The sequence below is a fragment of the Pagrus major genome, chromosome 18 (genome assembly GCF_040436345.1).
Source record: "Pagrus major chromosome 18, Pma_NU_1.0".
Lineage (NCBI taxonomy): Eukaryota > Metazoa > Chordata > Actinopteri > Spariformes > Sparidae > Pagrus > Pagrus major.
The window spans coordinates 7,611,867-7,637,660 of NC_133232.1; the positions used below are offsets into that span (position 1 = coordinate 7,611,867).

The 25,794-nt window shown below is 39.7% G+C and overlaps 1 protein-coding gene across 1 annotated transcript in view; it reads left to right on the forward strand.

The window, feature by feature from the left end:
* The window catches only part of glra1 (glycine receptor, alpha 1), a 118,122-nt gene that overhangs the window by 20,313 nt on the left and 72,015 nt on the right, over positions 1-25,794 (forward strand). Inside the window, exons 2-4 of the mRNA XM_073487207.1 lie at positions 6,561-6,685; positions 12,562-12,579; positions 18,521-18,559. Coding sequence (XP_073343308.1) covers positions 6,561-6,685; positions 12,562-12,579; positions 18,521-18,559 — 182 coding nt within the window. The remainder of the gene's footprint in view (positions 1-6,560; positions 6,686-12,561; positions 12,580-18,520; positions 18,560-25,794) is intronic.

Genomic DNA, 25,794 nt, shown 5'->3' on the forward strand with positions numbered 1-25,794 from the left:
AGTTACAGGAGTTTGAAACAGCGTGTGAGAGTTTTGATCATTAGCTCTTCTTTTTCTGTTTGCTTGTTTTTCCAAAGAAGAAATTGTAATAGTGTTTCAAAATGTTAATGTTTTTAGTGTTTCTTCTTTTCCCTCTTTATTTTTCACCCTTTTCCATCACAAAGGACAGAAATTAAACATAAACACACACACATAGTTTTTTTAGTGGTTAAAGAGGGGGTTTACTTCCTTCTGCTGTGTTTCATGACATCTTCACAGTAAAGCTGACCTAAGTTGGCCCCAAATTTAAAAAAAGTTGGCTTTAAACAGACCTAGCACTCGGCTAATTGGTTAGCAAACAGTTGCCAATTTACACATTTGGCAAACGTTTTTCTGACCAGCTGGTGAATGAAAGTTCAATATTCAGTTAGCTCTAATTTACACCATGGTCTAGGTGAGTACTTGATTCTGATTGGCTGCAAATTATTTTGTCTCCGATGTGTAGCACACCTCGTTGAGCATTATTCCTTACTTACCTCTGGAATATTTTCACCATATTTTCACACTCACCAGTAGAATCTATCTGTGTCTGCTGTTTTGTGCAGGGCAGGTACTGTACCGTGAGTCTTTTTGTTTGACTGGATACAACTGCCTGCTGCTGCTATGAGATCGCACCACAGTGTGAATGTGCCTTCAAACCAAAACAATGAGCTAAAAGAGGCTGAAAACTGTGCTTCGGGTTAGATGACTGTAGTTTTTGCCCGACAAGCATTTAGCTTGTTAATTTACCTCAACATCATCATTATGATTAATTAGACATAGAACCATGATGGTGTTATTTATGTAAAGTTCAGCAGAGTCATCAATATCCTCAGTCATGATCATTATAATGTCATTATCAGTGTGAAGATTTACGGTCATTAATGACATCATCAGCGCTGTCACCTTTTAATGTCGCAGACAGACAGAGGCTGCACGGCTGGGCCCATCACTGGTAGCTGCCTCCGGTGTGTGTGTTTGTGTGTGTGTGTGCGTGCGTGCGTGCATGCGTGTGTGTGTTGAAGAGGTCATGTGACTCTGCAGGCAGCTTGGCCACTGACCTGACAGGCAGGGTGACTCTAACGGCTGGTAGCAGCGTGGACGGAGACAGCAGCCAAACTTCATTTATTGTTCTCCTCCTCCTCCTCACACACACGCACCAACACACAGACTCTCTCTCTCGCTCACACACACACATACACACCGAACACACCAGAACACACACCCACATCATCCTCCTTCACCCTCCTTCCTCTGTCTCCTTGGTGCCCTGCATGATTTGTTTCCCGATGTTTTTCACTGATGAGGCGAGGTGCTTGGAAGGTCGGGGTGGGTGTGCAAATGCGTGTTATCTTTGTGTGGACACATTTTTGCTTTTAGCCAGCGTTGTGAGGACATTTTAGATGGCCCCTTACAACTTCAAAAGGCTGTTTGAGTGTTAAGTGTACTAGGTTTTAAGGGTTAGGGAGGAATAAGGTTTGGGTTAGGATTCAGGTAAGGGTTGGATTTGGCATTTAGTTCTGATTGTTAAGGTAAGGGTTTTCACAAGTTAAACATGTGTGAGTGTTCTGCAACTGAAGGAGAAGAGAGTGTGTGTTTCTGCAGTTTTCTATGCAAGTTTGTATGTACACATATATGTGTGTGTGCTTTTTCATTCAGTGCTCATGAATGCATCATGAGACGAGAACCAACAAGCCATTTGTCCCGTTATATTCTGTTTTCCGATCACGGCCTCTCCATAATTCCCACTCTCACCCGGCGGACTGTGATTCTGATCAGCAGTTTTCCTGATAAAGCGATGGCACTGACTGCATTACGTGTTTATGAATTGCTAATGGCGCTATTTATCATGCCGCGTGTCACGATTTACCATATTGAAAGTCACGGTTAGCGGTTTTACATTTAGAAGGTGAAAATTCAAGCGCCATCGACTGTATCGTCTGTCATTTTAATTTATGAGAGATTAATGCAGCGATGCGCTCCTCCCCTGCACTCATCAGCAGTTACAACTAACGGCTGAATAATTGTCATTCTCACTTTTACCATTTCGAACTCTCTGTGTTGCATACAGGCATTAATGGAAAAAAAAAGTTTTAGTCTTTGTATGAAGGTCAAGAAGGTCTGCTGCTGGTTTCAGTCACTGTGAGGACTTTTTAAGCCTCAACAAGTCTTAAGTAACTTAAGTAAAGAAAAGCAAAAGTCAGATCCAGTTCACGTTGTTGCACTTTGATTCAACTTTTTGTCTGTTTTCAATCATTGATACGTTGAGCTGAGCTGAAGTCCTGATGGCTGAGACTGACTGCTGCTTCACTGGACAGCTGAGTGCTGCTGCAAAGTGAAAATGTTCCAGCACCAAAATGAATTATTCTTCATAAACACGAGCCATAACTCTGTAAAAGTTTGGCCCAGCCAGATCCAAAATAAAACATGCATGTCAAGAAAAGTTCCCATTAGAATATGAATACATTTTTCATACATATTTATACATTTTTATATATTCTATTTATATTCAGGAGCACTTCTTTTCCAGCTGAATTTCAAGATAAGTTTTGATGAGGATAATTTACTGTCATATCACAACTTCATTTTCTCCTCAGTTTCTTTAAATTTGCACAAATCTCTCTTGAGACTGTACACTGATATCCAATTCTCTGGCTGTAGCTATGTTTTTTAAATTGAGTGAATTATTCATACAGAAGATTTTTTGGGGGCTGCACCCTCACATTAAAATTGTATAAATGATGCCCAAAGTATCATCTTGAAAATGCATCCTGACATATTTGTTGAAAAATTTGACATCAATCAAGTGGGTCAAGCAGAGTTCAAAGACGTCAGTAGCGGTGGAACAAAGTGAAAGTCTGCAGCAGCAAGATCCAGTCGAGATGCTTTCAAATGGAAACAGAAAAAACACATCCGATAAAACTGTCTTTTTGAAATCAGCTTCAGCGTACACGAGAAAGGACAAATTCTGACATAACATGGTTAATAAGTGGAAGCAACTCATTTTAAACATTTTAAAATATACTTCATGAACAGTTCTAATATCATTTTAATGAAATTAATAATTCTATTATTGATCACAAATGAATTCTGAGACTAAAACTGCCTGTGAAACTGTATAAAGGCTACACAGTTCTCTCTGCGTCCTCTTGGTTATAAAGCTCATTGTGAAGCTGTATTCAAATGAAATGGGTCACAGTACAACAGCTTATTTATAGCCCAGATCGCACTGCCGTCCGTGCTCTTTCTCCAGGCGCAGCGAGAAATGATGCAATCAAATACAAACTGCACTACAAGTGGCTGTTAATGCAGTTCCACTGTAAGGCCACGGGTCAGTTCAGTCCCCGCTCAGAATGAAGTCACTGTCAGTTCACTTTCAATCTCACTCAGGCAGCAAAGCATTTCGTTTCAAAACCCGAGACTTACAGCTTGTAACACAGGAACCAACAGCAACATCAATAAGTGATCATTTCACCGTTTATCTGATTGAATGGATGAATCAGAAGAATGGAACAAAAAAAATGTTTGATGTTTGAAATCTCACAGAAATAAACCGACCGTGATAGACAAAGAATAATTACATGAAATGATTTTAATATATTATAAAATACAATTCCAGAGGGATGAACATGAGAGTGAGGCTGGCAGCATGTGTTGTGCTCGTGCTTCTGTGTTTGTGAGGACACATTTTGACATTTTTAGAAAATTGGGACATCTTGGATTTTTTTTCAAAAAGTGGGAACGTTTTAAAATTTGAGAGACAGCTTTTTGGGCAGACCAGTTTTGCTAAAGTGAACATGTTGGTAAGGCAAGGGGAGTTTATTTATTTATTTAAGTACAGCTCAGACAAAAGACAATTCAAAGTGCTTTACACAGGCTTTGAAATAAATAAAAAAAAACATTAAAATATGTTAAAATTGCATTTAAAGACAATAAAAAACCAAAATAAAAAGTTACAGATTAAAAAGAGGTTATGAGTTTTAGAAAGTTTTGATGTTTTGGAAAGGTCAGACATTTTTGAAAAGTTCAGATATTCTTTGGAAAGTTTAGACAATTTTAAAAGTCGGGACATTTTAGGAAAGTGAGAATGTTAAATTTGTAAAGTGATTCAGATATTTCCAAAAAGTCAAGCCATTTCTAGAAGGTCAAGACAATTGTTCCGAAACATTAAACATTGAAACAGTTTTCAGCTCCTCACTTCTTCAAATGACTGTTTAAGGGATAAGTCTTAAGGTTTAGGTTTAAGGTTAGAATTAGGTTTAGGTTAAAGTTGGTAAGCACACTGTGTCAGTGATGACACTTACAAGTACAGTAAAATAAATCTGATTACCAGCTTTTGGTGCTGATAGACGACAATGAACACAATCCATCTTGATTCTTTAAATCTCAGGGTTACCAGTCGTATGAGACCTACTGCATATCAAGCTGACACTGCCATTTACTTGGAAGTATAAGGCAGCCAATTAGTGAGGTAATATTTTTCTTTTATTTATTCATATATTTCTCCCAAACTTTTTCTTTAGCAATAATTTCTGCAGCTGTTTGGATACTTTGGCTCGATCCATCATCTGTGTTCATAGTGAGTTTGTGTGTGTGTGTGTGTGGAGCGGTATTGACTGGTAAGGGCCGGACTGGGGATTTGACATTATGCAGAGAGCATTTAATGAGCATGATGGGCTTAATAAGGTAAAGAAGTCAACTGTGCAAATACCACGGCCTTATTGTAAAATCAATGCAGCACTCAGCAGGACACAGAGCTGGTTAAGTGAATTAGAGCATTAGTTTGAGTAACTACTTTAAGGAAAGACGTGTGTGTGTGTGTGTCTGTCTGTCTCTGTGTGTGTGTGTGTGTGTGTGTGTGTGTGTGTGTGTGTCTAATAACCATTAATGCATTAAACTCCAGTCAGCATGGACTGTAAAAGTTGACTTTTAATTAGACACGTTTTAATTAAATTAGATAAAAGTAAATGAAATTAAGTGACAGTATATTAATCTAATTTGAAGCCCTGGTGTGGACAGGTCAAGGAATAACCTCCAGGAATAAAGACATACAAACAATCAATGATTAATACCTGTACAAAGTCCTAAACTTTCAGTCAATCTCTCATTTTATAATAACATACAATTTGTCTTTAGTGTAAAGATGACATAAAACAATTATCTTTAAAAAATCCATTCATTCAGATTCGTAAAAGTTTGAAAAATAAAATAAAAGTGAGCCGATGTCTTTTTTGTGTCAACGTCCGGAACTTAAACACACATCATAAGCCCCTTTAACATATGAACTCTGAGAATCAGATCAGGATATTGTCCACATGTCCGTGTCAGACGTGTTCACACATGTTGGAGAAACTCCGTATGGTTTGGGACGAGGGGCGGCGCCTGGGTCGGAGCATGCAAGAGGCAGGAAATGATGCAAGAGGTTTGCTGCAGAATCTCTATCTCTGGATTTGTAGTCATTGTAGTGTAAAATGAGTCTTCTTCTTCTACACCCTTGGATATTTCTTTCAGTCACATATTTTATGATATACACGTTGTCGACATGCCAGCTCGTGGGATAATTGTCTCAGCTGCACATGATGCTCACCTGGACTTAGGACTAGCTGGCAGGGGAAAGTTCGGGGCAAATATTGCAGACATTTGTGTTCACACTTACAGCTCCTCTGGGTAAACTCTGCGGAAATCCAGAGTTACAGTGCATGTGTGAAAGGGGTTTTTAGCATCACACCGGAAAAGGGGCGTAAAATAGCACATCCACGTCCGTGTCATAGGTTTTGGATTGCAGCATCGTCTCATATGTAGATCAGAACAAATCAATAAATGACCCTGTTCTGTCAACTTTCCTTTCTTTAGCTATTTGGCGACAGTTCTGCTCTCTGGTGTTAAAGTCACATGTTGATCCACCCTGACCTTCTGCCTGTAACATGTTCCACCGTTACAAGAACGCCATTGCTGCTTCACTTTGGGTCCGATGAAACAGCATCTTAATTTCCTTTACTTTTCAGCGTCGAGTGTAAACCAATGATCTTTCAGTTGCAGAGAATTATAGTTTGATTTGATACGATGAGTCCTGTTGAAAGAAAGGATTGTTGAATTAAATTAGGATTTCATTGTTTGGACTTTTTAGTCCAGCGACAGGTCGACAGGTGATTTTCAGGACTTCAGGTGATAATTTTATAACATCTACAATGTAGATTGAAGTTGTTTAGTGCTGTTTTAGCAAAAGAGTGATGCAGTAGTTTTTCCCAGAGAGGACAGATTATGTGATCAGCCTGCTGTCAGGAGACTGTGACCTTTAACCCCTGGCCTTTTTCTCTCTCGGGTGTTTGTAACACTGCCAGGCCACTGCTGCAGATGATAGATTGCTTTGGATGTGAAACTCAACAACTCACACAAAGAATGTTGATGTGTTATAACTACAATCCAATCTCACATTCATCTTTCCACCTGTCAAAAGTTCTCTTTCTCATTACAATCCCATCACAGCGTTGCATACATCACTCTCTCCTCCTCTAACCACGTTTACCTTTTCTGTCTTCCAGCTTGGCAGCGTCGAAAGAAGCTGCGGCGAGGAAAGCTGCCAGCCCGATGCCGCCCTCCGAGTTCCTGGACAAACTCATGGGCAAGGTTTCGGGCTACGACGCCAGAATTCGACCAAATTTTAAAGGTAGGAGTTGCCACCAAGACTCAGTCGGATAAGACAGGAATGTAGCCAAACAATATCAAGACCTGGTAATGTGTTTCTGCATTTCATTATCTTCTCTAAATGCCTTTTGAAGAGTTTATAGGTTGTCATCAAGAAAGGTTTGTATAAGAAGAAAAGTTCACGTGCATACAGATGCTACTAATATTCTGCTGCTTTGTGTTTTAATCATCACTGTTTTTGGTTGTTTCTCAATTTCTCGATCTCTTTCATTTACCCTTTGCAGTGTACAACAAAGGTAATTCTGCCCATTGCTCAACATGCTTAAGACAGAATTAGAATTATTTCAGGTGTTAGACCCCCCAAACCCTTTTTTACAAAACCCTCTTCCTGCACTTCTAGCCCCAATCAGACTGTGAAAAACCTTCCCATGACAGGTCCAATTTGTAAGACAGCTGAGTCTTTTTCCAAACTAATCAAATACAGACGCTTTGGGTTGGTAGCCGGCCCCACCGACCAACCCAAAGCATCAGTATTTGACCTGCTTATCTATCTTACAAAATGGGCCGTTAAGATATTTAAGAATCTCTAGTCATCATGGTGCTAGTTGGCTACATTCCTTGGTATCCACACAGTATCCTGAGTGCTTGTTTTGGTGGTCAAGGTAATGTGCCTCTCTCCCACAAGCGTGCTGCTAAATTTGATTTCACTATGATGATGATGATGATGATGATGGTGATGTTGGTGATGATGATAATATAATATTTAGTAACCTCTCCCTGAATGGAAGCCCCCATAAAGACACATGTCAGAGGTTTCTATATTTAACTTCCTCACATTAGGAGCACAGTCTGGATTTTAATAAGCTTGTGTGACATTAGAGAACTGGGGCAACCCTGCATATTCATCAAAGTGTATGAATAATACAACAAGTTTAAAGCATCTGACCAAAAATGATTTGATGTAATTGGGACAAACGGAAATTTGGATTTGGCCTGAGTTCACCCTGTGTGTTTTTTTTTTTTTAACATTATTTGATATTACTGAAAATATCATAAAATGTTACATTTGAGCCTTGTTGCATGTTACACACTGACATTTCTTAGTTTCCAGAATGGATGTGAATAATTTCTATTGCCGTATTTTTTAATCCGTCAGGTCATTTGTGTGTTCTGAGTGTACAAAATATTAGTACCCTTGTCATATTTCACCTTCCGTTGTGTAGATCTACACTATAATCCAGATTATACACTCTGTTCTTCAAGTGTCATAATCCCTTTTACCTTTTATTATAGCTATTATATCATATACCTGCATTTCATTTTTATATGATAACTTGCATGCAGGTATACCATCAATGCACTGACATCCTCTTGACACCTTCCGATCTGGAAAGTAAAGCTTATTCCACTGTTGTAATAATGTTGGTCCAATCAGTAGGCAGAGCTACATGTATTTTCCCTCCAAGTTGTATTAAAGTCAGAGCTGTGGTATCTGTGAGGTAACACTGAAGTTGAGTCCGATGATGGTTGGACGCCGCATAGCACCAACATGTGTTCGTTTAAAGTTTCCTCGGAAAGTGCATCAGAGATTTTAAAATGTTAGGATTACTTGAGATTAGGGGTGTCATGATTTTCCAAATCCACGATTCCATTTGACTTTCGATTTAAAAAAATTTCTGCGGACACATGGTCGTAGTCAAATATAGGTTGTCATTTACCTTTTTAGAAATGTTTGTTTATATTGTGTACTTAAATGTTAATTTCTAATATTTAGACATAGAAGTTAAGAAAGTATATGTTCTCCTGGTCATTTAGGATTGGCAAGTTGTACAAGTGGCTGAGCCCACTTGTTAGAAAGGGTTAGACAAGATTAAACAATATTCCCCAAAAATAAAGATCCCAGAGTTTTTAAAAAAAGAATACCACCCTTCAGTTTCATTTGACTCAACAATAAACAACAAAAGATACAAATCCAATTGTGACACCCCTGGTGTTGATGATCTCTGATGCATTTTTCTTGTGTTTACTTTAATTCAAATGTCAAACTTACAACATTGTTGGTCTGATTTTGGCAAAACAAAAAAGCCAACACAGACTGTTTAAAGTCACAAAGGTCTGACTGTATCCCTCTTGTCCAATGGAACTAATGGAACCTGGAGGGACGATGTCCTGTATCTTGTTTCTGATTGGATGTCTGCGTCTCATCTTCACCCTTACAGTAGATTTATCAGGTGAAATTAAAAAAGGTGTCCTAATATTTTGTACACTGAACACAGACTGGAATCAGACTGCTAGAATGTGCAGCAGTGAACCACAGCTTATGTTTATGAATGCTGCCATGGAGCTTTATTTTTCTTTTTTGCTGAGCCCATAATGGCATAACCCATTATATGGTGATCTTTGTAAGTGGGATATCTCAGCTCGTGCGAGATAGAATTGGGAGGGGGTGGAGGGGTTTCACCGTGACTAAGTGTGTATTATTAAACCTGCCGCGGCTGCGAAACAGCTGAACCTGCTCGTCCTTCCTGACCTGCCAGGAATGTGTCCGGGTGTTTTGTGAGGCATCGTCGTCAGTCAATTTTGGAGACCATTTCTATTTTTTTAATTTGATTTCTCCTCAGCTCTGGTTGGCAACAGTCCAGTGTGATTTACTGCGACTAGCGCTGCATTGACCTTTACAAATCAGGATTTAAACAGGCCAGCGTGACAGCTATTGGGATTTATGACTTTTATGTTTCTTCCCTTCATCTAATGTGATGTAATAAAAAAAAGTTAAATGCAGATGAAAGTGCTCTTTGGCAGTGTGTTAGACATGCAGACGATAACTAACCTGCAGCTGACGTCAGTGAGCTTTCAAAATTTCAACCCCAACACAAAAAAATTGCCTTAAAAATAATAAATGTTCTCAAACAGGTATGGTATTTTCTTTTACTTGTGTTCTTTGGCGTAAAGTGTACCAAAGCAATCTGTGATGAAGACGTACATACTCAGGATGATGAGCACATCTTTTATGTAATCTGCTAAGCTAATTGTGTCAGGGGCCTTTGTTAGCAGACAGGACCCAATGTGAATTTCCAGCCTCTGTCATGGCTGTCAGGTCGGCAGAGTGGCATAGCGTGAGCTCTCTGACTTGCTCATTCATGCAGTTTTTCTTTTTTGTGTGTGTGTGTCTCCTACCAGCTAACTACGCCACTGCATTAATCACGTTTATGAAATAAACAGCTTGACAGCTCTGTGCCTTAATAAACTCTGCAGGCAAAAGGAAAAGAAAAAGGGTTCTTATAAAGAATGAGGGGGAGTCAGTGAAGGGGAAGACAAAATGGATGACAGTACTTGCACATTTTCTTTTCTTAGTCATCCAATTTATTAATAATAATATTAATAGCTGGAAGAATCCTTAAAATGAACTTGATTCATTAACCCTAGTTTGAGGGGCCTATTTTGGTAGCATAATAATAATAAAATGTGCAAATAACACTGATAATGTTGGGATGTTAGACAAATGAAAATGGGATCCTGTGTTAGGACTGTTGTAGAGGACTGAAATGCCTGAAACTGTGTCTGAGCTGTAGGATTTATTCTGGAGTGAGGTTCATAAAGACAATTTGATGTGTCGGTGTTTGCTCAGAATCATCGTTCACTCTTGCTAATTCAATAAAGAATGACACATCAGAAATAATGGTGGCTTCTGTAGGCTTCTAGTTAGCTTGTAACACAGCTAGCTAGTAGGAAAGGTAACTCACTAGCAAGCAACCAACTGCAATACCAAGCAATTGAACTAATGCTGCCTTCAAATGGTCATTGACACGTTATGCTCAGTGTTCAAGTGGTTAAATCATGAGAACATCTGCATATCTAAATTATAAATATCAGCATACCAGCGACAGGTGAGCCAGACCTTTGTTAAACACTAACATTTTGATGAGGTTATTGACAGTATTTGGTTAGGTTTAGGAAAACATTGAGATTTGGGTCAAAAAACCTTGTTTCTTACTGGGTGTAATGTCAGTTACGTACATACTGATGTTACGTACATGACTTCAGACATAACTTAAATAAATTAAAGTAAATTAAATTAACTCACCTTTGACTTGTGGTGACTACTTCACCTGCGTTCCTTCTTTGCTGCTATAATAATTACTACAGCCACTTGGGGTCACCACCAACAACAAATGTCTATATGGGTTATAATAAGCAGCTTTCACAGTTGACCTATATGGTCGTTTTCCTGGTTAGACAATGGTGTCTAGAGGCCATTGAGGCTAACATTTTAGCAAGCTACTGTAGCAAACAGGTAACATAATGCAAAAATGTAAAGACATAGAAAAGATGAGGCTTTGGAATAACAACATTTTCCTCAGACAAGATTCGAAAGAAAACTCTGTATGACTAAGATTACATTATATTAACTCACCATCCATTGAAAAATGAATTCATTTCTGAAAATGTCAGCAAACACGCCACAACTCATGAACTCAGAGCTTTCAGAAAATGTTCCACTTACAAGCTCGTGCGTACGTTTATATGGACTCTTCTTGTGAATGTGGTAAACACAACTTTATTTGAAGGCAGCATATCACCCAACTTTGACCTGCTTTCTAGCAGATTTCTAGCAAAACTGTGGTGTAAGGTCAGAGTTAATCAATGTCGTGACCTATACTGAGAGTGAAAAGACGCAAGAAGAAACAATGCTTGTTAGTTAGCTCTCCGCACAAATTACTGGGTACTAAACTTGCTTGCTAGTGAGTGAACTCATTGAACAGTTAGTTTGCTAGCTAACAGAAAACATTGTGTAGGTGCATCCATTCTTTCTGAATTGACAAGAGATGAAAACGATGTGTCCGTACACTGCACTGTGGGATTCCGAACAAATCATGTCATGTCAAAAAGCCTTTATGAACCACCACTATGAGGCAACCTACCATAACAACAGACGACAGTGAGGAGAAAATAAAAATCACGGACACGGAAAACTGAACTCCTGAACTCCCTTTGGAATGTTGGCATGTTTAGACGGATAAGGAAACCGGAATGTGGTCAGAATGCGGTATGTTATAGCTACTTAATGGTGACGGCTTAATAGTGCAACTAGGTCTGCTAAATGCGAGATGATTGCTCTTCTCTTCCGCCTACACAGTTAATACACACACCTCATCAAATAAGCACCAGCCCTGTTAATTTTCCACGCAGCAACAGTGGATGGAAGGCGGGGAGGGAATCAGGGGAGAGACGAGATGAGATTTGCCGGAAGCTACGAATGTGCCAGCATGAGAGGAAATTACACTGATCATGACCGGGGGTCCACTGTGTAGGCAAGAACTTCCGATTGATTTAGCGGGTTCTTCCATCGGTGAGAGAGGAGAGCAAACACTCCTGACACATTCGGGACAAGTCATTTATAATCCATGAGTTCATCCATTCTTTCATTCTCTCTTCCTGCTGCTCATTCTTTTATTGGCACTTTTCCTTCCTCTTTTCTCTTTCACTCATTGACTTATTTCCCTCCATCCCTCGTTCACTGACTCATTCATGTCTTTATCTATCTTTTTTTATCGTTGTCCCATCCAATGTCCTCTAACCTTTTCTTCCTTCCCTTCTAGTATCCTTCCCTTCTTTTTTAATGATGTCTACTTTGGTTTGTAATCCATCTTTCATTCTCTCTGAGTGTCTACCTGCTTTTTACCATCCTTTACTTTCCCATAAATCTTAATTCCATCATTGACTGCCAACTTATTCTTCTTATTTCTTGCTGTATTCTAATCAAGCAATTTTTATTTTGTGTGTCCTTCCCTTTAAAAGTAATCTGTGCAGTCATTCATACACTATATCATTATAGTCAGTAGGATCCCCTTGTTAGCAAAATGACCAAAATGTATCCTCCTTTTTTTTAACCTGCAGTCCCCCCTGTCTCCAGGGGTAGTTTAGTTAGAATCTATGGCACCAATCATGGGTCTCAAATATCAGCAACGTAACTGTTCCAACTGATATACATCATGTTGGCCTTTCACAGATATATCTGTACCTGCTTAAATGTTGTCCGATACGCACCAATACAAAAACTCTTTCATTAGAAATTAGAACGTAGAAAACGATGCTTGGGATAATTTATATTTTTTTATTTTACAGTAGCATTGCCAAAAATGTGTGGTTAAAGCCTGATATATCAATATCAGAATTTTAATTTCTAAATAGAATTTGTGTTCTACTAGACTATACTGTAGCCCATGTAGATATTCTGATGAGTACTGACACCTTCATGATCAGGGCAAGATGATCATAGAGACACACTGCTGCCTGTAGTATTCCTGTAATGTTCCACAAAGCCACCTCTGAAACAAAATATTCAGGTTAGTGTAATCCCTCCTGTTAAAAATGAGCAAATCACCAACTGATTATAGACATTATGAGTTCCTGCCTTTTGCCATTTTCTTTCAGTTTTTCTTTGCCACATGCAATTCTTCTGTGTACCCTGTCACCCTGTCTTCATCTCTTCATCTTTTCCATTTTTTATTTCTAGTATTTTCCATTTTCCTCTTGCATGGATGAAAGACAAGGTCATTAGTACAGTGCTCACCCTGTGCATTTCCTCCCCTCCCCTCTCCTTTGACCTTCCTCACCCCCTCCAGGCCTCCTCTGTATTCAAGCCTTGTTTACCAATCCCGCTGAAACAAATTGGACTTTGACTCAGTTGACCAGCTGAGCAGGCAGCAGTCGAGCTCATAGAGCAAGAAGAGGCTTCACAGTTCTTCAACAGTGAGAGCAGGGAGATGTAGTAGACCGGCAACACGAGGCCTTTCTAATCAACTAGCCCCCAGTAATGAATGGCCACATGGTGCTGGAGATAAATGAGTGTGCATGAGCATGAGAGAGATTTAGAGAGGACCAGTGAGGGAAAGGTGTGTTTGTGTGTACGTACTGTAAGAGTGTTTGTGTGATTCCTCTTATTGAGTGTATGTGTGTGTGTGCGAGCTTGATGAATGGTACCGACTCCAGCTGCGACTCCCCTCTCCCTCTCCGCCATAACCTTGTCCTTCCTCATCACTCAAGCCGAGCGAGGATGACGACCGTGAGCGAGCTTCAGGTTTTCAGCTCAACCAGAAAGGGCTGCTAGTGAGCCGGCTATCTATTGCCGCCAACACTTAACGGCCTCCTCCCCTTCCACATCCAGGATTCAGTGCCTGAAAAGACCCTGAACGCACCGCCAACCTTAGATTCAATGCGCATCGCTGTAGTTCGGGTCGACTTCAGCAGGTTTTCATCTTCAGCTCTCTCGAGCAGCCACCGTAGCTTCCTCAGCTCGGGTTTGCTTCCTCAGATACAATCCTTTTATTTCATGCTGCTCCCACGGTTGGTTTGGCAAAGCTCCCTCCTTCCCTCTGCTCTTAAATCCCAGTGATGATCAGTGTAAAAAAAAGCCTCCACCACTGTGTTGCTTCTGAGCTGAATGACTCCCTCTTTCTCGTCTGAACAAGTGGACATGAGTAAATATACAAAGTACGGCAGTATATTTACATGTTTGGCTTAACCTTCTTCTCCCTCTCTTTCCTCTTTCTCTTATTTATTACTACACAATGCTACACTGTTCTATACTACACTTTTTGTACTGTTACTACACCCTCCCTGTGCCTCTCTGCATCTCCTTTTCTCCTTGCCGGGGTTGAACGTGCCGAGGTGGGACTGTAGTTATTAGCTGTCGGAGCTTGACGTTCATTTGGTGTTATCAGCACTTGTTTAATGGCTACTTAATGGGATTAATGGGCATAAGGTAATGAGCATGGGATGGAGGAATGGCTGTGGGGGGGGAACGGATGGGTCAGGGAGGGGGGAGAGAGAAAGAGGGAGAGGTGATGGGAGGGAGAAAGGGAAGGTAGCATTGCAAATGACCGACGTGGAGGGATTTGCTTACGACAGGAGATTGGAAAGAACTGCAGATGGCAAAAGTGCAATCCAGGGCCTCACGCTGCAAACACAGAGTATGTTTCCACTAGCTTAGCGGCAGAATATTGATGCTAACACAGTTCCCTGTGGACTCAGTATTGCTCAGTTATGTACAACACTTGCAGCAGACATGAATAAGCAGCTGGGAGATACAAACTTTAATATCTACACCCTCCTCCTCTTATTATTTTTTTTTTTTTTTTTCGAGGGCTTCTTCTTACAAGGATGCAAACACAGAAATGTGCTGGAGTGAAGGGACATCCTTGCCCAGAGGAAGGTCTCGTGGCTCTTTTAGTATTCTAGGTAATGGCCCTATCCTTTCCAAGCCAGGAAATTTGGATGGGGACAATATTGCACGGAGCGGGGAATTTTAATGTCGTCGCAGAGGTGACTCTCCCCTGAGTTATGACAAAAATATTGATCACGCTTCAGCGTCTAGCAGGAGGAGGCGGAACGGCAAGGGCAGCGAAGAGAGGAATATTGAACAGGGTAATGGCAAAAGGCAGCCAAACGTACGAGGGCACTCAAGACGGACTGAAAGAGAGACTGATAGGAGGGTGGGGGAGAGGAGCGGGCGAGTGAAATGAAGCAAAGAGGTCTGTGCAGCCAAAAGTAGCTGTTGAAACCTGAATATTATCAACAGCTCAAAGAGAAAACGAACAAGCTTATAATTAGAGTGCTGTCAAATGAGCCGTGTTGTCAAAATGACTGAACTCCATATTTCTTGCTATAAATACCTCACGTCTTTATTGTTCATTTTTGATCTAAAGATAGTAAAAAACGTGGAACCTTTTTACCTCCAGGCGACGCAAAGCTAATCTGGGATGTGTAAGAGCAGTTGACGGCTACATTACTCTGTCTCCCTCGCTCTGCAGTCCACTGGTCCATGGCTAATAAGTTTATAAGGAGGGGAATACGGCTTTATAAAAGGCCATTCAGTCCTCCTGTGGAATCCCATCACACCTCTAATTACCAGCTTGAGAAAAAAAAGGTTTAAGCCCACCGTATCAGTCTAAAAAGCCTGATGGAGAGGTTGACGCATAATTGTTTACCGCTGTGACACAATCACGAAGGCGGTAAGCTGCTGTTTTCAGGCTCTACATGGCAGACGTGTCTAATCGTCCACTGATGCAGGCAGCCTGGGAGTACAGCGAAACAGTTGAAAAATCCCTGTACTCATTTAACAGAAACTACCTTTGTTTTCCAACACAAAGGCAGGTTTTTATTGTTTTTACACCTCCCCTGCAAAGCCAGGAGAATTGATTCTGCACAGCGCTAGTAATTAGCTCGCATTATGAGATCCCTGCTGCCAGCCCAAAAACCAAAGCTGCTGTGGTTTTAATGCAAGGATCAGGTGCTCAGATGTTCGACAGCCTGCCTGGCCGCGGGGCTAAGCCCAGGCTTAGCCCTGACACAGAGAGATTGCCGTGCACAGAGGAGGGAGGAAAAATTGCCTTTCATGGATTCAGGCAGATTATAGAGTTTAAGTCACCTGTCTACAACAGTTCATGGTCACGACGAATACTTTCCATCTATCTTAGGAGCCATTTCCCTTTTTTTTCGGGCTGACAATGACAGATTACAATATCGCTCCCAGACTTCTACTCGGCGTAGTCGCAATCCCTCACAATGGCAGTTGTCAAGTACAGCAAAGGAGGCCAGGCCCGGTTTACTCAGTTCAATGCGGTTCGGAGGCAAAATAGGACATCAATCAACAAATCTGAGCTATGAAAGGAAAAAGAAATCCTCTGGATGTGGTGGGAGGACATTTTTTTGGGCCTCCGTTTGTAGCTTAGAGTCATGGAAGAAAATAAAGCTGTTCATTTTTGATGAAAATCAAAGGCTGTGTGGTGACATTTCTAACTTCCGTTCAGAATAAGTTTCAAAGAAACTGTCAAACACAGATGTGATTATCATTTGCTCAGAAAGCGTGAAATGCTTGAAGGTCAGAATGAGCTGTACACTACCTGACCTTTACACCAGGATATTTCTCGACTCTTGACAGAAGTTTTAATTCAAAGATCTATGTTATACCTGGGTGTGTGCAGTAGTCATGTGAGTGTATTTTTCTCGACTATAAAGAGTGAAAGGTGATGTGGTGCTGGTCAATTTGTTCTCACTTCCAACTCATCAAGTACGGCAGCTTGGTCAGTGGTGTTAACCTTCAAGCTATGATGCTCGACCTACCCCTCTACTGTTCCTAAAATACTTGGCTAGGTTTAGGAAAACATTATTTGGGTTAAAATACACTCTTTCACAACCTTAAACATTTGTTTGGAAGGATAACTTTTCTCATGCGTCTATTTTTCCGATCCATTTCCCGAGTTGCTAAACTATGACATTACACAAGAGTGATTGGTCAGTTTCATAGATGGTCCTGGACCAACATTATTCATGATGTTCTAGGAACAACACCAACATGGCGTTATCAGATCATGCAGGTTACTTAAATGCTGTAAATCTTAAAACGTTACATAACTGACATAAGTATGTCACTTACGTAGCGTGAGGTATGTCATTTACATATGTTAACTTACATGTAACAAATTTAAAACAAGTTGAACAAAAAATTGACTCTTGATCAGACTTGGGACACAAATCCTGGTCCCCGGAAGGAAAAGTTTAGTGTATGGCCCATCCAACCACCTAAAACACCCTCAGATTGGACTTTTCTCACACTTTGTACTGCGACACCAGAGGGGTAACTACAGTGTTATCCTTAGGGCCACTGACCATGCTGCTGTATTTGACGTGTTGGGAGTGAAAATAGGTTGTGTTGGTTGAGTATCTGCTGATTAAAGGACAGTAAAACTTTTCTTCTTTGTTTCTTGTACTCACTTGAACTTTCTAGACACTGATCATTAATGATACATTAGATACAGGCAGATACTGTTCTGGAGTGAACAGGAGTAAAAAGGCCTTGTCACTGTGAAACAATAAATCGTTTGGCCTTAACTTCCAATTCCTTGACATTAGCAGGTCGGCATTTTTCCATTATAAATCAACCTCTTTGGGGACTAAAAGTTCCCTTTCTGTGGTGTAACTGAAATAATGTGGCCCATTTTGCAGACAGTGAAGATTTACATTTTTGGGGGTGGAAGTAGAACCTTTTGTCATTCCAATGGGCTCCACTTCAGCCAAATGACTTCAAATTAATGGTGCCCATTTGAGGAAAGAAGTAGAATTTCATTTCAGATTTGGAGATCATTTATCCATTCCTGTGGGGTAACAGCCCCATTTCTGTAGCACGAGTCAAATTATTGCGAGGGACAAAGGATCCATTTTGAGAACTTTGTTACTCCGCCAGTTCATTTAATTTGGAAGTCAGTCAAGTCATTCTGGAATATGCAACTCACCACCAACCTGTTGCCCTAAAGACATGAACAAAAAGTGTAATTTCCTCGAAGGCTGATTGAGGCAAAAATCTAAACGAAGCCAGTTTGACATGTAGTCTTTGCATTCTCCCCGCCCTCCTTCTCCTCCTCTTCCTCCTCTTTCTCTCTGGCCTCTTGCATCTCCTGTAGTGCATTTTGCTAGTCTTACTTCAGCTCCTCTTGACAGAACTGCATTGCAACCCTCCTCCTCCTCCTCTCCATCTCAGTGCATCGCCTCTCCTGCCCGCTGCAGTATGGCAGTAGATTGTTCCTCTACAGACTCGTGCATCCCTCCTTCCTGCTATTGCCTTCACAGTATGTTGCCCTCCTCCTCCTCCCTGCCCCTCCTAAGTCTCCCCCACTGCCATACACTCACCCCCGCTGAGTGTTGGCAGCAGTGCGACACCTTAGATAATCGAGCCTTGCTGTCTTGTTCGCTCCTTGATAGACAAAGCGGTTGTTTTCCTTAACGAGGACAAACAACGTATAGTTGGTAACGTGTTGTTAGAATATGCTGTGTTTAATTCTGATCTTTTTTTTATTAGACCCCAAAGGCTCCAAAAATGAAGCTACTCACAAGAAAGGTACTTTCCTTTTCTTTTTTCCCTTTTTTTTCTTTTTTTCTTCTTCTTTTCTTCCCTGACCATGGTTTTGTGTTTGTCTCATGCGATGATGAGGCATTTTCCAAATGTTGAGAAAACTAAGAACGTTAAGGAAATGCCTTTTTTGGTTGTAAGTATGTAGAGTTTGCCATGTATTGTTGTAAGTTGTGTCAATCAAATGGTCCACTGTAGAACATCTGGTGATAGGAGCAATTAAGCAAGAACGTATTTTTCAGACATCAGCAATATTTTAATTTTACTTAATTCATTATTTTGACACAGACATCTTTCCCTTAATGCATACCTGTGTCATTAGTGGCAAAACATTTTGGAAATAATTTTCTCAGCATGAAAACAGTTAATTCTTACAAAACAGCAGCTATTAAGCTTTTATCCCAGGCTCAAGTGCGCCTGTTTTCTTACCACAACACTGTCAGTTCTCTCTGGCAAAATAAGGCCTCTTCCGAGATCAGAACAGTTTTTGTAACCTCACCCCACTTTGGCATCATTCTGTCGGTCAGGACACTTTAAAAAGCTGTTTTGCACTTGATTAAGGCTGATGTGTAGCACTTTTATACTGTACAAATGCATATATGACACTAAATAAAGAACTACTGAAACATACTGGACATATGTAGGTTAAGTAACTCTAGTGTGTAGTAAAATGTATATAGTGTTCTTACAGTTGTATCCCTCTGTGTCACCTGTCAGCTTTTGTACCTGACAACTGGGAACAAATGTTTCCACAGATCCTGACTCACCACAACCTTAACTTAGTTTAGATTTTACCAAAAATTCCATTCTGGTGCTCGTAGTGTTCTGCAGAGAGAAGGAAGATCTGAGCCCCACAAAAGATTCACATAGAACAGCTTTTGGGCATCTTTCCAAACTGCAAGCACACAAAGGAGTGACTCAAGGCTTTGTTTTCATTGACTGAGATTCAGCTTATGATATAGTACAGTAGTTTATGGTGGGATGGTAGTGTATTATATACTGTAGTATGGTACAGTACCATATGTAAAGTATAGCAGGCTACAGTGTAGTCAAGTATAGTGGGCTACTTTAAGCCTAGTATAATTTAGTTTACTATTGAAGGCTACTGTGTAATATAGTATAGTATGAAGTAGGATAGTATAGTACATAACAGTAAATTATAGTATGTAAAGAGGAGTTTTGAGGTATAGTACAGCATAGTATAGTAGTTCTGCACAGTATTTAGTGTATTTATATAGTATGTATGATAGAATACTGTAGCAGTATATTACAAAAAAGATTGTGGAGCAGTATATTGTGTATAGTGCAGTATTGTAAAGTATGTGTGTAAAGAGTAGTAATGAAGTATAGTGTATCACAGCATAGCATAGCATATATGAGAGAATATGCTATGCATACTATGGAGTATGCTGTATTATGGTACAGTACTAATAATATAATATAGCATAGCATGGCATTCGATGGCACTGTATAACATGGTACAACACAGTATAGTGTAGTGTAGTGTAGTGTGGTAAGCATTTAATGGCACAAAATATCATAGCAAAACAGAGCATAGTATAACATAGTATATCACAGTATAGTATAGAATTGCATAGTATAGTATAATATAGTATAGCTTAGTATAGCACAGTTTAGTATAGTATAGTATAGTATCGTATAGTATAACATAGTGTAGTTTAGCATTTAATGGCACATAACATAGCACAGCATGTTACATATCATAGTATAGAATAGCTGAGTATAACACAGTACAGTATAGCATAGTATAGCATAATATAGTATAGCTTATTATAGTGTAGTATAGCTTAGTATAACACAGTATGGTGTTGTATAGCATAGTATAGTATAGTATAGTATAGCTAAGTATAGCACAGTATAGTATAGTATAATATATTATAGTATAGTGTAGTATAGCATAGTATAGCACAGTATAGTATACCATAACATAGTATAGCATAATATAGTATAGCTTAGTATAGTATAGTATAGTATTGCATAGTACAGAATAATATAGTATGGCTTAATATAGCACAGTTTAGTATACTATAGTATTGTATAGCATAGTGTAGTGTAGTCTAGCATTTAATGGCACAACATAACATAGCACAGCATAGCATAGTATAGTATAGCTGAGTATAACGCAGTATAATATAGCATAGTATGGCATAATATAGTATAGCTTGGTATAGCATGGTATAGCTTAGTATGACACAGTATAGTGTTATATAGTACATTATAGAACAGTTTAGTTCAGTATAGCACAGTATAGTATATTATTTTATAGTATAGCATAATATAGTATAGCTTTGTGTAGCACAATATAGTATAGTATAGTATACCAAAGTTAAGCTTAGTGTGGCACAGTATAGTATAGTATTGTATAGCATAGTATAGCACATTATAATATTGTATAGTATAGCATAACATATTATAGTATATTATAGTATAGTAAAATAAACAAATATAAAAGTATAGTATATTATAGTATAGCATAGCATAGCATAGTATAGTACATTCTAACATAGTATAATATAGCACAGTATAGTGAAGTACACTACAGTAAAGTATAGTATAGTATAGCACAGTATAGTGAAGTACACTATAGCATAGTATAGTATATTATAGCATAGCATAGCATAGTATAGTATAGTATAGTATGGTATAATATAGTATAGTACAGCGCAGTACAGCATAGTTTAGAATAGTAGGGTACATTATTGTAAATTGCACTATAGCAAAAGTGCAGTAAAATAAAATACAGTATAATATGGTAAAGAATAAAATTACAATACAGTACATTAGAATATATTACAGTACAGTCAGATCAGATCAGATCAGTACATTAGCATACAGTAGATTACAGTATAATATTGTACATTACAGTAGAGAGAAGCTTTGTAACATTTCCCTTCATTTATTCTGTGTTGATCCGTGGCGAAGAATCTCTTTCAGCCTATTTCGCCCGTTAGCTCACCATGCTAATGCTTGTAGCACAGCAGCCCTTTACACAGTGGCTCCTGTCAGTCGTAACTAATGTGTATGTGGCCCTAATTTACATGCACAGAGAGGACGTTGTGGTAGAACCCCCCATACACACTCCACACACACTCCACACACACACACACAGATACACACAGTGGTTCATAGCGCAATTACTGCTGCAGGATTTTCCAGACAATTACTGTAGGTGATGGAACACACAACAGAGGTGATGCACTGGGCAATCTTTTTGGGCAACGCTGCCAGACTCAGTTAATGCAGGTTAAGAAAGCTCATTTTAATGTTTCCTGCAAACAGAATATGGTTCAGTGATTATAGCAACAAAGCTGAGGAAACACTGGCAGTCGCAATGCTCACAAAGTTGAAATGGGCCATGGCGTCTTAAAAAGATTAAAACAAAAAATTTACCCACAGTCCTGCAGATATGATCCTTTTGTGCCTGATTACTCTGGGTGACTAATGCTATTGAGAGAGACTCCGTTGGTTTGCAGACTAAAGACCCCAATTACCTCCTGAGCTTATTCTGCTAGCCAATACTGTCAGCGTCACAGGAGCCGACGTTTTATATTAGCAGGCAGCAGCCCGTCTGCCTCCAGGCTGCTGCGATGCATAACTTACCCACTGGCTCGGCAGAGACAGGGGGAAAAAAAACTGCAGAGCTAATAAGAAATAATTTCTCATTTTGATGTTCAAATAACGGGGAGAAAAATAGCTTTAGAAGTTAAGAGATGTGTTAGAAGGAAAGCGAATGCCAATCTTCATTTCATGATAAGATATTTCTAGTTGTGACTTGAGGCATTATCACAAAATTGCAGCAAAAATATAGATGTTTTGAATTGCTACCATGCAAATTTGACGGTGGGTATGCATCAGTTTCCTTGTTATAAATTATGGTGAGACCTTAAAGTGATCCCAGTGTATCAACTAATGGAAAACTAGTTGACATGCACAAGAATACTACAAAGTCTAAGAATTTAGGATGAGCACATGGATAAAATATGGTTTGGGGATATATTGATGAACACAGCCTCATACCTGAACAACAGAACAGGTTGATCGCCAATGACACCCAAAACGACATGACTGTTGCAGCATACCAGTGACTGGTATACGGGACATTCATCGTACGCTTGTGTTTGGTTAGGTTTTGGCAACAAAACTACTTGGTTAGGTTCAGGAAAAGATTGTGGTTTGGGTTTAAATAACTATATTACGTAGCCTATGTAACTTAACTTACTTATATGTGTACTATACTTACGTAACATTATGTATGTCATTAAAGTTAACTACATAAAAAAAACTATGTGCTCTTTACACTGCTTCGCCTGACTTCCTTCTTTGCTGCCGTAAGTGTTAAGATGGCCACTAGAGGTCGCCGCCTCAACAAACAAAGAAACAAAAATATGTGAATATGTGTCATAATAAGCTGCTTTCACAGTCAATCTAAATTGTTGTTTTTCTGATGAGGACAGGCTGCGATGTAGGCATATTCCGTGTTACAAATTAATGAACAGGACTTCTTGGCATTAGGTTCTTTTATTGTTTTTAATATGTTGGATTAGCCAAGAACAACAACCTAATTACTTTATTCCTTATTATTACACATTCTATATTTGATGCTCCCCTCTGTTATCTAAAACAAATGAAAAAGTCTCATATGGATTTAATTCTGTCTGGAAGTTCTGGTTTAATGCAAATGTGTCCCCTACCCATCTTATTACTACCCCCATGATACATTTATGCAAATTAAGTCTGCGTCTTTGGGCGCGTCAAGTCTCTTAACCGGAACAGGTGTTTTCTATGGTAACAGGACGATAATCATATTCTTATAGCAGTTGGCATGGTCTACCATTCATTCATGAAGATCTAGATTGGTCACTTTGTTGGGTTAATGCTGCTAACACTATTATTATTGCTTAGGCCACTTAGCTTAACACTTCTGAAGCGTTCAAAGTGACGCCAGTGTGTCAGATATTATGATACTTTGTTATTTACGCAAGTTCCACTGAGCACCGGGAGAATCACCCTTAATCATTCCCCCTGTAAACTCCCCCAGGAGACTCGTGGATACTAGTGCTCACAAATGTAGTGTCCCATTGCCTCGCACAATTTCTTACTGTCTTAAAAACACCCGCATCTGGAGCCAATCAGCTCAGCTAACATGAGGTATTGTTAGCTAGCTAACAATCAATGAGGCTAATTTATCATAGAAAGAAAATGAGTTAGTGCCTATTTTCATGCTGACATACTTTAGTGAGTATGTAAATATAATAAAATAGAAATATTAGAAGAGTCCGACATTATCCAAACACAAAAACACAGATGATGTGTATATTGTTAAATAATTTGCTTTTTCCAACATGGCCGCCCGATGAGGTGCTGAATCAGCTAAAATAATTCTATTGACAGCTGACAACTTCCGAGACCGAATTTGGCATGCTGGAGATTAAAGCTCATTGATTTGTTCGGATCAGGAGTCTCACTTAGCACAGCAAGCAATAAAAGTATTGTATTTCCTTTAGTTGATCTGCCTGCAGTATTCTCAGTGGGACCCTCGTTTACCTGTAATGAATGTTATTGACACGCTCACTGTCATCACGAAGGGTGATGCTAATTTTGAGCTCAAAGTGGTGTGTGGGCTTTAGATATCTTCGGTCGAAATGTCAGTTTTCGAGAAGGGGAGGACAGCAGAGGAGGAGACATGAAGGGAATAAGATTAGGTTAATGTAGAAGGAGGAGAGGAGAGATGTATTACACAAATGAAGAGGAGGAGGGGTGGGAGACTACAAAGGCAAAGGAAAGGACAGTCGAACAAAGAAAATGGTAATGAAGAAAAAAAAGCGAAATTAAAGAAAATTTAATTATGTTGCGTTGTTGTAAAACACACAACTCAAAGGACAGTAAAGGGGAAGAGAGGACATCAAAGGAAAACAAGATGAAGATATGAGACAAGAAAGTTAAAGAAAGGACAGAAGGTAGGACACCAAAAGAATGAAAAGGTGATGGAGAGGGAACAAGTGAGATCAAAGGAAAAGGAAAATCAGAGAAGTAGCCTGGATGAAGTGTTGGAACGTAAAGTTTCTGCAAACAACGAACAAAGATACGCTCATGTGTACCATGTTTGTTTTAACATTTTTAAGTGTGACGCAACATTTTTGGTGCCAAAAACATATTTTTTAAGTCAGGACATCTGCTGGCATGAAAACCGAATAATTTAAAGTAGATGTCCGGGTGTTTTTAACGAGACCTTGAGAAAATTTCCAGCCATGTTTGTGGTGTCAAAACTGGATATTTTTGACCTGATGCCGGGACATCTCCAGCCGTGGTTGTGGCAACAAAACTGGGTGTTTTTAACAAGACCTCAGGCCATGTCTACTGGTGTTTGTGGTGAGAAGTCAGAACATCTTCTGCCATGTTCGTGGCAAGAAAAACAGGGGTTTTTATCAAGGCCTTTGGTCAATTTCCATCTGTGTTTGTGGCGACAAAACTGGATATTTTTAACAAGACCTTTGGACATCAACAGCTGTACTTGTGTCGACAAAACAGGATGTTCATAACAAGACCTCAGGACATCTCCCTCCGTGAACCCCAGTACAGGTATTTTACACCGAAACATGTTTTTTTCCTTTGTGTCCAAGTGTTTTTTGTGCCTAAACCTAACCAGAGCATCAGCACAGTGACGTCACAAGATGAAATTGAAAATTGAATGTGAAGAAAAAATATACACATACAGTATACATAAAGAAATGTTAAGTTTCACCATATCAGTGGTTTTGCACTGAGATTTTCGTTATTTAATCTGGTGATTGGATTGAATGAGAACAAAAAGGAAAGAACAGACAGAATACAGGAAAGAATACAACAGCAGTGCAAAGAATGAATGAATGAGTCAAACAAACCTCTGTGCAGACCTGAAGCAGACACACTCGAAAGCCATCAGAGGATGAGACGTAGGAGGAAGGTGAGACGAGAGTAGAAAGATAGGACACAGAGAGAGGGGAGGGAGGATGGGGGAGAGGAGATTTCTCTCCCAGCGTGTTCAGCAGAATCCAGTCAGCAGGTCAGGGCCTGAAGCCTCGCCACGGCCGCCTTCGGCAGCAGCCGTTCTTCCTGATTAGAGGCTCTGCTCTGCTCCTTCTGTTGCGGGATGTTCAGCACATATTACACACAACTCACCTCCTCGCACCGGCGCTTTATGCAGATTAATGTTAGGCCAAGGG